Source organism: Haliotis rufescens, unplaced genomic scaffold (genome assembly GCF_023055435.1).
Source record: "Haliotis rufescens isolate VD_foot unplaced genomic scaffold, xgHalRufe1.0.p SCAF_8, whole genome shotgun sequence".
NCBI classification, from domain to species: Eukaryota; Metazoa; Mollusca; class Gastropoda; order Lepetellida; family Haliotidae; genus Haliotis; species Haliotis rufescens.
In genome coordinates this window covers 51,943,115-51,957,829 of record NW_025964372.1, presented here as the reverse complement: position 1 = coordinate 51,957,829, position 14,715 = coordinate 51,943,115, and the positions used below count along the sequence as shown (strand labels likewise).

Below are 14,715 nucleotides of genomic sequence, written 5' to 3'. Positions count from 1 at the left end.
TCACAAAGGGCACGGATGAGATCAGTATGGGCATGTTTGAGAATGGCTTTGCGCATCGCTGGAGCGGGAGCACACAAATGACACAGAGCGTGTTTCTGTTTCCTGAGGCACTGAGACATCTTTCTTGCATGTAGGTGTTAGCCTGAATGAGTCACCTGATCTGCAGCTTCTCTCTTTTATCAGGCAGTGGCAGGAGGGAGTTGCAACTGTTGATCTGCCTTCTTGGACTTTCTTTGGGTCCGCATGTGCACCAATCGTCTGAGAGCATCAGCTTGATATGCTTTCATGACATTTTCATAAGCCTTTACTTTTGGCTTAGTAGTCATCGTTGTTGATGTTGTAGGTCGGTGGCGCCTGGTGTTACCCTGTTTGAGGAGTGGTGCTTGAAGATAATGTTGCCATTGCAACAGAATGCGTGTCAAGACCCCTGCAAGTGTTCCACTACCACTGCGTTGCATCAGGTAGTCAAGACGTTCATCCATAGGCAGACGTGGATTGACAATTTTAGTCAGGGTATCATTATGTTTCTGCAACCATGTCTTATGTTGAGCTTTCAATGGGATGTGTCCTGCTCTCAGGTTCCGCACGACAATCGCAAACCACTGCAAAAGACGATTTCTTCCTTTGACGGCAAGGGTTGTCGCATCCCTTGTCGGAAAAATAGACCGTCTCTTGTCTTTTTTCTTCCTTTGTGGGGGCTCCTGCTGCTGCAGACGTTGAAAGCCTTGAAGATCAAGTGGCGGTGAGGGTGCTGATGAGGAAGGCCGTTGTTGTTCCTGACGATGCTTGTTCAAGGGTACCATCGAAGAGTAAGACGGACCTGGCGTGGACTTCTGCTGCTGCTGCTGTTGCTGTTGCAGAGGTTGAGAGCGTTGAAGATCATGTGGTGACGAGGGTGGCGAAGGTGCTGACGATGTTGAAGGACGTGGTGATGGCTGCTGCTGACGATGTATGTTCACGGGTACCATTGAAGAGGGAGACGATCCTGGAGGTGAAGGAGTCTTGTGAAATACAGAGGTCACAAGTCCCTGTAGCGATGAGGGGGAGACCATACTGTCATAGACATCATTCACCATCTCTTTGTCTTTGTTCTTTCCCTTCGTAGGATGAACCTGTTTCCGTCTTTGCCCCATGATGGATGTAGGTTAACTGAAGGAAGGTCTGAGGGTTCACCTCCTTTTATGAAAGTCTCTTCATCTCATAGGATCGGCACATACACGAGGGGTAATTCGGATCTCAAAAACAGGCGGGCGCGTACGCGATGGTCCTGCAACGTGGTGGGCTTCAAGTCCAAGAACAGGTAAGTGTAAGGCTCTCGGGTAGCGTCTTCATAGGCTTCACGCAGAAAAGGTGAGGTGAGGTGAAATTGGGTTTAACGTCGCGTCCAAGATTATTGCACTTATATAGCGACGTGCATGCACGTGTATGTGTGTGTGTGGCTGCTTGTACTAGTCCGGACTGATGCCGATTTATAGTGCTAGCTCACTGAGATACCATGCCGCAGTTTAACATGAATACCCCACTCAGACACAGTATACTGACTCCGAGCCGACCAGTCCTTGTTTTAGCCCCTTAATGCCGAGCGCCAGACAGGGTAACAACACGTACAATCTTTTAACGTCTTTTTGTATGACGCGGCCCGGGATCGAACCCTGGACCTTCCGCTCTCCGGGCAACTGATCCTTTCAAGCATGACCTTTCTCTTTTATCTGTTATTTTTTTCTTCCTATCTCTCCCATGACCAATACAATTTCTTATGAAAAAAAGAAACACAACGGTCGGTCCGATTTAGAAAACCGGGGCTCAGACCAAGTGTCGGAACGAACCCATCAGCACAATGCGTTTTCGACCAATCAGGAAGCAGGGTGTCAGTGCCTCTCCTATAAAAAGAGCGAAGCCACGCACACCGTCACAGTCGAGCACTGAAGGAGAGATCAACCATGTCGTCTCGATGCAGCTGTCTGACGTGCCAGACCAACAGTCAACAATGCCAGCGGAGGATGAAAGTCTATTCGTGGACAATAGTGGGCTACCCAGGGGGTGAATCGGAGACGATCCTATCGCAGAGCCCACACTGGTTTAAGAACAAGTCTGAGGCTATGTCAGCATTACAAAAAACTATTCAACACGGAATTGACATACCCGACTGTTGGGGTGGTCCGTATTATTATCTAGTATCGAGATCAAGGAAAGTAATGTAATCAAGGTGACAACCCTTGTCCAGCTTGTTTCCAGTTTGTTTCCCAACGGCTCTTTTCAGGGCCACCCATCTCTCCCGAAAGAACGCTTTCCTCCTTTGCTTTGACGACCCCTCCAACCCCCACACAGTGAACCCACCCCCCGTCTCCTCCCTCCCTCCCTCCCTCCCTTCACCACCACCCTCCCTTCACCACCACCACCACCCCCACGTCTATGTGTAGAACAACAACAACAACAACAACAAAAGATTTTTGACGCGCTTCTTTCAATGTCGATCCTGTTCACCTTTTACGTGCGCTTCTCCGGGTTTTCCCCTACCTCCCCGGAAACGGATGCGCTGCCATCTTGGAGGCGTGCGCCACCGGAAACGGAAGTGCCGCCATCTTGGATACGCGCGCAAGTCCCATCATGCACTGCGCGCATGCGCAGTCACGTGACCAAACCGAAACCGGAAGTGACGTCACAGATCCTCTCGACCAATCAGAAGCCAGGAGCGGTCCCATACTGATGTTACTAACTACTCATCAAAGTTTGTTTAGAGTGTTTAGAAAGGCAAAGAACATCTTTCTTGCCTGTATGGCAGGTAATGATTTCGGAGACGAACAATGTCAGACCGTTCACACAACACAACCCTATTTTCTCCAGTTATCTTTTTGTATTTGTAACCCAATGTATGCAACAGCTGCCATAGTTTGTACTTTGTAACAAGTAAATCTTAGGGACAGGTACTTATTTTCTGAGTGCAGTTTAACAATTGCACGTCTGACTTGATCCGTCTGAAAACTGTCTAATTTATCAACCTTGCGTGGTTTTGACATGTTCCCTACCTCCTTGGCCTGACTATTTGTATCCTGTCGACTAACAACATTTTTAAGTTTCTGAGGGGACATACCAAGAGCTTTTGAAGCTCGTTTCAAGAATTTATTAATTGCATAAAAAGGCTTTGCTCTTTCTGCTTCACTTCTAAAGAAATCATACACATTCAACATCAACTGTTTAACATCTGCTGAGTAGCGCATCTTGTCATTGAATGAACACGGTCACTGTGTAGCACGTGCAGACCGTGCTTGCGCTGTGCCTTCCACGGTTTGTCCCCCGACGTCTCATGTACACATTTCTATACAAAATTACATGACAGTTTCTTAAAGAACTTCATCCGTCATGGGTCTTAAAATAAACAAAATTCAGATTTTGTTGGGTACAGGGTATTCATGTTCAAGTACCGTATTGATGTTTCATACACTTTTCTGGATTTCGAGTTATTTTGCAATTCATCATTCTCAAACGGAAATTACTATTTAGTAGGTTTGTTTGTTTGTTGTTTAACGCCGCACTCAGCAATATTCCATCTATATAACAGAGGTCTGTAAATAATCGAATCTGGACCAGCCAATCCAGTGATTGACATCATGAGCATCGATCCACGCAATTGGGATACAATGACATGTATCAACCACGTCAGCGAGTCTGACCATCCGATCACGTTAGCCACCTCTTACGACAAGCATAGTTGCATTTTATGGCAAGCATGGGTTGCTGCAGACCTATTCTACCCCCAGATCTTCACGGGTCTGGATTTAGAAAGTGAAATGTTTCCATTTAAGCAATACCTCCTTAAGCAGGAACACCAGAAAGTGGCTTCTTGTTCTTAAAAATAAGGATTTTGTCGGGAATTTTCACAGTCGGAGGTTCTAACACGTAAACGGCAACCAAATGGTTAACCAAACACTTCTATCTCTATAAAATCCCTAGTATGCAAAAGGTTATCATTTATGAAAAAATAACAATTATTGGTTGACATATATTTAGATACAATGTGCTCATCATAATGTGAGTGACTGAGTGGTAGTTTCTTCAATTTTACGACAGCAGGGGTGAGAATTACTTTGACTTACACTGCAGGAGTACTTAATCAACTCCGCTATGAATCGCACCATAAGGTTACACGTGATTACAGCAGATCCATTGCATAACATTGACTGCTTCACGTATAACTGGGGCGGTGGGGAAGCGAAGTCGTTAACGCGTTGTGAAGGCCATTTCTGATGTTCCCCCACCGTGATATTGTTGGAGCCATATAAAGACAGGAACCCAGTCTGTGGCGTAATAACATCGTTGGATATTGCAATCCCATAGTGGTCTTTTAAATACGCATTGAAATATGATTTAGGTATGGTTGTAATTGAACAGATGTAGGCGGATAACAAAAAAATCAATTGTGATAAAAACGACTAAACCCTTTCCATATATCAGGATGTCTCTACTTAAAGCATGTGTTTATGAATCACTATCAATTACACGTTTAGAGAGGAGACTGGCATACCCATGTGCATATGTAACGGTGTAGTCATACTCCAGTTGCAGTCTCATTAAAGCATTTTCTTATTTCATTTTTGAAAAGGTTATTTCGTCTCGTGCATTAAGGTGGACCATGAATCTCTAGCGTCCGCGGCCAGAGGATACCACATATTCATGACCCTGTAAGCCAATGAACGTCACTGTAGCATCCCGCCACACTGCAGGCTTGTAATGTTCCAGGTAAGAGATGCAGACTTGGATCTGTCGCCGTAGATACGTCCCCTCCTCGTCTGTCTCTCTACCTTCGTGGCCAGTCTGGTCCAAGGGATGACCAAGAGAGGTGTTCAGAGATTAAAACGTAAACTACCAGCACAGAAGTTACCGATCACGCCTGTTCTTCTGAAGAATTAAACCTGACACTCAGTTCAACACTGCTTTCTGGGAAGCCTGTGTAGCGAGCTTTTTCCCATTTTTAAGAAAATCGAATCTGTTGCCTTCCAATGTGACAAATCAAAGTCCCGACAAGAAGTTGTGTATTGTTAACAGTTTTGGACTGAACGCTATTCTTGACTCCCTTGATAAGCCCTCTGGGTGGATTTTAAGTAAAGTAATTGTGCACCTGGTTTCAGCGTCTTCAGTCTCAGCCAAAGCTCAGAACATGATAGTTTAATTAACAGAATTTTATGTGGAACTCCCACGTTACCAGCGAAGTAGTTTAGCTTCTCTTCGTTGTGGTTCTCTTAAACAAGAAATATAAACGGGCAGATGCAGTAATCCTCCTACTCCTCCGACAGAAAGATGTCTGTAAAAAAAAGTCTGTAAATAATCTTGTCTGGACCAGACAATCCAGTGACTGACATCATGAGCATCGATCCACGCAATTAGGATACGATGACATCCAACAACCAAGTCAGCGAGCCTGTCCACCCGATCCCCTTAGTCGCCTAGTACGACAAGCACAGTCGCCTCTCACGACAAGCATAGTCGCCTTTTACGGCAAGCATGGGTTGCTGAAGACCTATTCTACCCCGGACCTACACAGGTCCGATTCTTTCTGTATGTATGTATAAATCCTACGAACCATAGGACCACATGGATAGGGTTACGCTACCCGATAAAAGATATTCACGAAACATAGAACACATTCCATTGAAGAAGTGCAGTGTACAATGGCTTTCGTAAGACCCCGCTCTGAATAAGTTTACATATACTAGTATTTGTAGACTTGTCATTGGCAACGACCCAAATATAAGAACACAAAAACACAGTGGAACGTGTGACATAAACGTTCAAGCATAGGATGTTTGTTGCAACGCTTGTTTCTTTGTATTTGAGTATATTTGAACCCTGTGGCGATGTATTTCTGCATCCACCTCAATAACAAATCATGTCATAGATAAACAATGCAGTTTACATTTACTCTTATTTCAGGTTGAATATCAAAAGAAATCGAAAACTGTTTAAATAGTCAGAGCATAGTTCATAGTTTCGTGAAAATTTGTATAAAGTCAATCTTAATAAGGGAAATGTAACGTCTTTAGCCGTATGAATATTATCATTTATTCCAATACTCTTATTTCTAATAAAGGCAACTACCTCTGACGGCATGGGACTTTGCTCATACTATGAAGAACCTGTTGGTGCGTGGCTGCACGTGAGTGCGTGTGTGCGTGTGTGCGTGTGTTCGTGTGTGGGTGGGTGCTTGTACTAGTCCAGACTAATGCCGAGTTCATAGTGTTAGCTCATACCATGCCACAGTTTAACACGAATACCCCACTCAAACACAGTCTACTGACTCAACCCGACCTGTCCTTGTTATAGCTCCTGAATGCCGAGCGCCAGTCAGCGTAACAACAAAGGCAGGAAACGTAACATCGCGAAAACCTCACGGGTGTATTCAGGGATAAGTGTAGGTTTACCGAAATGCGTGCCCACGAGATATAGTGGATGAGGTTCCTAGCATGATCAAACAACCTAGTCTGGTCGTTAAAGGCGACCAAACTTTTGGAAAATAGTTCCAACATGGTGACTGTAAACAAGAGGGTACCTGCAATGGAGTGATTTGTGCCAACGGTAGCTTTCGTCACATTAGATGCACTTTAGTAGTGATCTGTCGTCTTGAATAATCACAGACTACTACCAGATTACCAATTTTCTGCAGCCTCTCCGTCTGAGAAGGCATCAATGGTTGACGTCTTCGAGCTAGAATGTTAACATCATGTGAGGGTCATGTGATAGCGAGGTCGACGGGTCAAATATAATCATGGCTTACAAAGACTACGAGTCACCAAAAGTCTATTTTCAGAGAAAAAGGTCGATCGTGTCCATGGTGGGTCAGTTGGTTTGGTGGAAAAGCCATTAAAAGCATGAGGGCAGTAAGCTACGTTCTATTAGTCTGACAAAGCTTTCATTCGAAATGAATTCCTTGCAAATCATCTTTACGTTACGTATCAAGTGGCGGTTATCACCTGGAGTGAAGATCCGGGTTAGAATAGTTCTAAGCTTGTCGTAAGTCTAACGGGAACGGATGGTCAGGCTCGCTGACTTGGTTGATGCATGTCATCGATCCCGTCTGTCACTGGATTGTCTGGTCCAGACTCGATTATTTACAGACCGCTGTCATGTAGCTGGAATATTGCTGAGTGCGGCGATAAACAACAAACAAATCTGGAGCAGGTAGCGAGGCTGTTGCCAAAATCGTGGAATAATCAACGTTATTAATACTAGTGACCAAACGTACTTTATTATATGACAGTAATATCATGTTCAAAGATACATCAGAATTTAAATTATTATCACTATTTAGGACCTTTCTTAGCACAACACCCAGATCAAGAAAACAAGCAAATTTGCATATCATGCACATGCATGTAAACAGAGAACCCCTAGAAGGTGTGTGCTGTAAAAATACTGAGATAAACACATACTGTCGGGTTGTTCCTGTTGTTATGCAGTGGATTAAAGGAAAAGCGGATTTGAGAATAACTGCTGTTTAACTTTGCATTTGCATTACGTGCACGTTTAAATTGAGTGAGTATGGTTTTACGCCGCTTTTAGCAATATTCCAGCAATATCACGGGGGAGGACACCAAAAAATGGGCTTCACACTTGTACCCATGTCGGTAATAGAACCGGGGTCTTCGGCGTGACGAGCGAACGCTTTAACCACTAGACTACCCGACCGCCACACACGTTTCGAAAGGAGACTGGCATACACATGTGCACATGTAACGGTGTAGTTATGCTCTAGTTGCAGTCTCATTATAGCATTTTCTTATTTCATTTTTGAAAAGGTTATTTCGTCTCGAGCATCAAGGTGGACCATGAATCTGTAGCGTCCGCGGCCAGAGGATATCACAAATTCATGACCCTGTAAGCCAATGAACGTCACTGTAGCATCCCGCCACACTGCAGGCTTGTAATGTTCCAGGTAAGAGATGCAGACTTGGATCTGTCGCCGTAGATACGTCCCCTTCTCGTCTGTCTCTGTACCTTCGTGGCCGACAGTCTTGATGATCAGCTTCCCCAGCGTCCTCTTGTTGACTTCCTGCACTTGAAGCTGAAACAGGAAATACGCATCGATAAATGACTTTCGTCAACTTCAACCTGCATACACGACATCGACATGAGTATTTGTTTGTTTTGTTTGGTTGTTGTAAACAATCGAGTCTGGACCAGACAATCCAGTGATTGATATCATGAGCATCAGTTATTTGGGATACGATGACCTGCATCAACCAGGTCAGCCTGTCTGACCACCCGATCCCGTCAGTCGCCTCTTGGGACAAGCATAGTCGTCTTTTACGGCAAGCGTGGGTTGCTGAAGACCTATTCTACCCCGGAATCTTCACGGGTCTGACCAAGTTCAGTTTATGTTGTGGTGCTTCCATACAATGATTATGTTCTTTAAGGTCGTGTCAGTGGGGAGAACTACGAACTACAAAAGAAAAGTTAGGAATACAAAATAAAAGATGAAACTAACTGCATACGGCGAGCTGCGAAGTAATTTCTCCTTGCTCATTAAATGAAGAATAAACTTGAGACATAATGCTTGAAATCCATCTGTGCGTGTAAATTTAATATTCTCCTGAGGCGTTACTGCTTCGTTTTCATTATAAATCATAACATTTTATATAAACCTGAGAAAGGTGAATAATTGCGTGGATCGATGCTCATGATATCAATCACTAGATTGTCTGGTCCAGACTCGATTATTTACAGACTGTCGACATAGCTGGAATATTGCTGAGTGCGGCGTTAAACAGCAAACCAACCAACCAACTAAACTTGGTCTAAGTGACATATCAAATGATGTCACTGTCACTGGGTCGAAAACCAGTCTAGTCACGGCCAGGTGATCACACCGCTCCTCCGCTTAATTTGCCCGGCTTCCGTCACCATTCGGAAAAGTCCGGCAGTCATCGTCATCCAGTGTTTTTGATTTCCTTGTCAGAGAACAAGTGACCTTAAGTAAGGATAAGATATATGGATGAACAATTTCTTTATTACAAATATGAGCGACGTTTCGGTGTAGGTTATAACTCCGTTATCAACCAAGTGATGTACAGAGTTTGGTTGACAAGTATTTATACGGGATAGGAGGCAGTGTTTCCTCATTTGAGTAGGTTGAAGATGCAGTTACACTGGCGTGGGGAAGCCTGTTATGTACACAGAAGGATAGAACATATTTCCCGGTGTAGCCTGTTGTATGGTTTGTTTGTTTGTTTGTTTGTTGTTTAACGCCGCACTCAGCAATTTTCCAGCTATATGACGGCGGTCTGTAAATAATCGAGTCTGGACCAGACAATCCAGTGATTGACAGCATGAACATCGATCCACGCAATTGGGATCGATGTCATGTATCAACCAACTCAGCGAGCCTGACCACCTTTTACGACAAGCATAGTCACCTTTTACGACAAGGATGGGTTGCTGAAGACCTATTCTATCTCGGAATCTTCACTGGTCGCCTGTGATATGAATCAAAGGGGGAAGCCAGTAATGTAAACAGTAAAAAGGATTGTGGCTGATTGGGGTCTTCGATGAGTTGGTGGTACACCGGTAGTATGTCGTAGCCTTGGTCACGATTGATTGGTGGTTGGAGTTGGAGTCTTTTGATGTTGATGGCTTCTTGTAGTTTTCTGATTTTGAAGTCTTTGAGGTTGGTATGGCCTCAACTGCGATGGAGAGGTGTCTGATTCAGCGACGAATCAAGATTTCTCCTCCGTCGAGAGGATGGAAGACCACGTCGGGGAGAACGTTATGCCAGAAACTGCGTACAGGAAGTGGACATGTTTGGTGGGGGTAGCGTTATGATGTGGGCGGATATCTCTCATCTTGGCAGGACAGGTCTGGTCCATATCCAGGTCAATTTTACGGCTCAACGATACAGCAACGAAATTCTCCTACCACACGTCCTCCCAATTGCAGCAGACGGCAACGGTGTATTCAAGCAGGACAATGCTCTACCGCATACGCAACGGATCACAAGAGCCTGTCGACATTTTTCTCCCCTGGTCCTCCAGATCCCTGGATTTGAATCCGACAGAGCACCTGTGGGAAGAATTGGATAGACGGCTACGCCGACGTCGACCACAACGGCAGACGTTGCAGCAGTTGGCTTTTGCGTTGCAGGCCGAGTGGGCGACCATTCCCCAGGATGTGATTCGCATACTCGTCTCTGTCATGGACAGGAGATGTCAGGACGCTATCGATTCCAACGGGGGACATATGCGTTATTGATGGTAGCCGACCTTCACCATGGACATTTCCTATGTACCGATAACTGAGATGACTACAATCATCAAGTGTTCTCTCTTCAATATCTTTGCTGAATATCTTGTACTGTTCCTCGTTTAAATATATTTTCCTACCTTTACGCTACGTGATTTTTTAAGAGTACATTATGACAGGACAGAAGTACTCACCAAAACAGTTGGAGCATGCGCTGACGATTTCTTTTGATATTCAACCTGAAATAAGGGTGAAAGTAAACTGCATTGTTTATCTATGACATGATTTGTTGTTGAGGTGGATGCAGAAATACATCGCCCGGGGTTCAAATATACTCTTTAGGGAGTAGGGAGTCATGAACTAGAAATGTTAATACCAAGTATTAGAACAAAGATAAGTGTTGCAACAAACATCCTATGCATGAACGTTTATGTCACACGTTCCACTGTGTTTTTGTGTTCTTATATTTGGGTCGTTGCCAATGAGAAGGCCACAAACAAATAAACATATCTCCTCCGCGTTTGCCATATTCGGAAAGGGGTCTTACGAAAACTATTTTACACTGCGCTGTTTCAATGAAATGTGTTCTATGTTTTGCATGACCAGATACTTGAAATGGTGTACGCGACATTACAGTCATGTTTATCAGAATGGCAACCAGTCACCAATTTATGGCAGAATGTTCATTTGCCTAACCTGCCATCACAACTGTAATGTCCGGACGAACCTATAGCGTTCCCATTCAGAGGGCATGAGGTAAACCACAATATATTATGCCTTTCACAACTTGAATGAATGAACCTTCCACGAAATAAACTTGTCGAAATGAGAATAAATATACCTACTTCAGGAACATATTAAAGAACACCGCAAACCCCTTTCCACGGTCAAAAGAAAGTCGACTGTACGATTCTGACTGTATTATAAACGTGTGTTTATGAAATACTTTCAAATGGGGATGATACTAGGTGTTCGCGTCGTGAAACAACAGACAACATTACAGAATCTACTTACCGTGTTGCCCATGTTCAGGTCGGATCAGATGGATGTGGTGAGCGGCCGAGTCACTGTACTCAACTGACAACCATAAACCTTTCGTGGAAAAATATTTATAGAATTAGTGCTTCCCGTAAGTAATCATTTCTGTCTTAATTAGAAATGTTCCAGGATTCTTTGTGAAATATTGCTGTGTAATGAAACCCAGTTAGCCATGACCTCGTTTGTCTGGAAGCTCCAGGTTCCGGAAAATTGCTGTTATGAAACTTCACAAAAATACAAGGACTAACTCCATATCCATGGTTCGTTTCGCCCGGAAAGTTCAAACAACAGTTAAGGTCATGAAAATCTCTTCGAAAAAGGGAAACGGTATAATCAGTACAAATATTATTTTATGATGAAACTAGAATTATTGTGACATCCATAAATTCTCTTCCTTATTTACTGAGGGGGCGCGATTCGCTGTGAAGAGTTGCGTCCCTTGGCCACGCCAGAAACCTATGATTGTGGGTTCGTATCCCGGTTCGCCCAAATCATGTTTCTAGGTTTGTCAATACCATACCCGTGCTCGTGGGTTTCGCCGAAGTGCATCACTTCGGGCTTTCCTCCCACTTTGAGCTGACTGTATAACTGTAATACGGTTAATAGCGGTGTTAAACCCAACTCACTAACTCCTTATGCACTGCCCAGGTTTATACAACACGGTTGTAATGCTCCAGGCTTGACTTGAATTTTCGTGTTCTTTTTCTTATCTATTGTTGTGACATACAGCGGTATGTGGCGCTCAAGGGCTTTTTACTTCTAGTCCCTGTGTAATGTTATCAACACTTGTGGCAAGCCGATATCTAAATGCAAAAGATCCCTCCGCTCCTCCTAAATGAATATCCTCTGTAATCTTAAGGTGACAACCCACACGCCTCTAACACACGGCGCAACGACTTGACAAACGTACCGGGCGAAGGGGTGGGGTGTGGTGGGGTGTGGTGTAGTGGGATGGGTCGGGGTGGGGTGGGGTGAGGGGAGAGGAGTGGCACACAGTTCATCCGACCTTTGTCAAAGAATGAGAACATATGGTATGCCATGGGTATCGCAATTCGGCAGATTGTGAAGCTGTTCCTGGACCCAAGGTTGACCCGGCCATGTCACACAATGAGATTTGCAGAATCTATTCACCAACGTGAACAGTTTTAGAAGCACTTTATCACTATGCATGTGGCGTCAGAATACACAACTGCTTGTCGGGGCTTTAATTTTTCACACTGGAAGGTAACAGAGTCGACTCTCTAAAAAAGCTGCCCAGGAAAATATGTTGACAGGTGTGGTCATATCTTATTTTTTTACGTATTTTGAAGAATAGTAGGCGTGATCGGTAAAATCTGTTCTAGAGTTTACCTTTTAGTCTCCAAACACCTCTCTGTGTCATCCCAGGGACCAGTCTGTGAGAGGACTCTCTAGTCCTGCGTCGACGTGCACTATGCTAATGATATTCAGTTGATTAGAAAGACCAGAAACGCAATATATCTCAACACAGCAAGACCCGTGAAGATCCGGGGTAGAATAGGTCTTCAGCAATCCATACTTGCCGTAAAAGGCGACTATGTTTGTCGTAAGAGGCGACTAACGGGTTCCGGTGGTCAGGCTCGCTGACTTGGTTGATGCATGTCATCGTAACTCTATTACGTTGATCGATGCTCATGATGTCAATCCCTGGATTGTCTGGTCCAGACTCGATTATTTACAGACCGCCGTCAGATAGCTGGAATATTGCTGAGTGCGGCGTTAAACAACAAACAAACAAACAAAAATATGCAGGCAGGGGAGATAATCCATAACGCAGACAAAATTGGATGTTGCACTTTGACATTTACCTTGGCGCTCACTGCATTAGCGATTTGTTTGCAATTTAAAAAACAATCTAAATAGTTGAAGTATGCAGCCACTGGTACTGTAACAACAAAATGATTTCATGTCGCGTAAGGGGTTGAAGTAGCGTAAAATTATTGTCCCCCTAACAGAGTATGTCAGTCCCACATCATTCAATGTATTGTTATGCATACCAGAATTTTAAAACGTAGTATTTTTGTCATTTTAATCTAAGGCTTAACTGGTAAACTATCGCCAGTGACTGAAGGGATGATATAAATTAAATCCAGCCAGGGCCCATGCAGGAAGAAAAGGCATTGTAAGTCCCCATGGTCCCTGGTATGGTGATCTCCCTTTAGTTACTGACGATCTCTAGCCCATTTTTATATTGTGTTGTAAATTCTTTCTGCTTTTATATGTTCCTCAACTAGTTTTAATACACTCTGTGATATTCTAGTTATTATACTGTCCTTTGATGACAGGTTTTTATAAAGTATATATACTTATATGTTATTAATGTATTAATTCTCGTCACGATATGGCTGAAATATTGCCGATGTGACGTTAAATACTCACTCACTCACTCATGTCGCGTAAGAACGAATAATTGGTATAGTTGACAGCCACATCCCGTTTTGTCGATCAGGTAATCTGACACCTGGAATATGTCGCACTGAAAGCTTAACACTGTGTCCAGCGGCTAACCAACACAGTCAGGCTATAGACCGAAACAGGCTATAACGTCACGGTTGAGTGATTTCTATATTTGAACAATATAGACTTTTCATTTCTTAGTAGCTAACATTTGTTGAAGTGTTGCCAACATCTGGCCATAGATATGCATGCTCGCTCTTGATTGGACGTAGTCATGACAACCCATGTAAACCTTCCGGGTACATTCTGCGTGTTATTGTCGGTCAAGTTCAAGTGTATCCTCATAAATCACAACATGTAATACAGAGAGGATATAAATACATCTGTACACATATACAGACATAGATATGTTCAGTGAGAATTCGTAGATTGTAATAATAAAGCTTGGAGTTGATTGCTTAACTCTAAGTATACGCTTGAAATATTTCAAATGGATTCTTTCAATCATAACTGACTTTACAACGCCCCGCAGTTCAGAGGCGTATAATATTGGTTGAATGGTGTGGTATGGTTATCGAATTATGTTAATAGACTAAACTTATGCATCATGCATTTTGAATCTCTGTCCGAGTCATTATTAAGATAATTAGCAACTCTATCACATCGATTGAAGTAGGTGAGGTGAATTGGGTTTAACGTCGCGTCCAAGATGATTGCACTTATATAGCGACGTGCATGTACGTGTGTGTGTTTGTGTGGCTGCTTGTACTAGTCCGGGCTGATGCCGATTTATAGTGCTAGCTCAATGAGATACCATGCCGCAGTTTAACATGAATACCCCACTCAGACACAGTATACTGACTCCGAGCAGTCCTTGTTTTAGCCCCTTAATGCGGAGCGCCAGACAGGGTAACAACACGTACCATCTTTGAACGTCTTTTGGTATGACGCGGTCGGGGATCGAACCCCGGACCTTCCGCTCTCCGGGCGGACGCGCTACCACTGGACCACGGAGGCGGTCTCGATTAAAGT

At 43.8% G+C, this 14,715-nt stretch overlaps 2 protein-coding genes across 3 annotated transcripts in view; one reads left to right on the top strand and one right to left on the bottom strand.

Moving 5' to 3' along the window:
* Window positions 1-14,715, top strand: part of LOC125376907 — a 99,541-nt gene that overhangs the window by 74,270 nt on the left and 10,556 nt on the right. The window lies entirely within an intron of this gene.
* LOC125376908 lies at window positions 7,647-11,262 on the bottom strand. The gene is made up of 3 exons (XM_048389398.1): window positions 11,245-11,262; window positions 10,425-10,469; window positions 7,647-8,056 (listed from the first exon to the last, which is right to left on the bottom strand). Exons 1-3 carry the CDS (start codon window positions 11,254-11,256, stop codon window positions 7,772-7,774), a joined length of 342 nt encoding a protein of 113 aa, XP_048245355.1. The 5' UTR covers window positions 11,257-11,262; the 3' UTR covers window positions 7,647-7,771.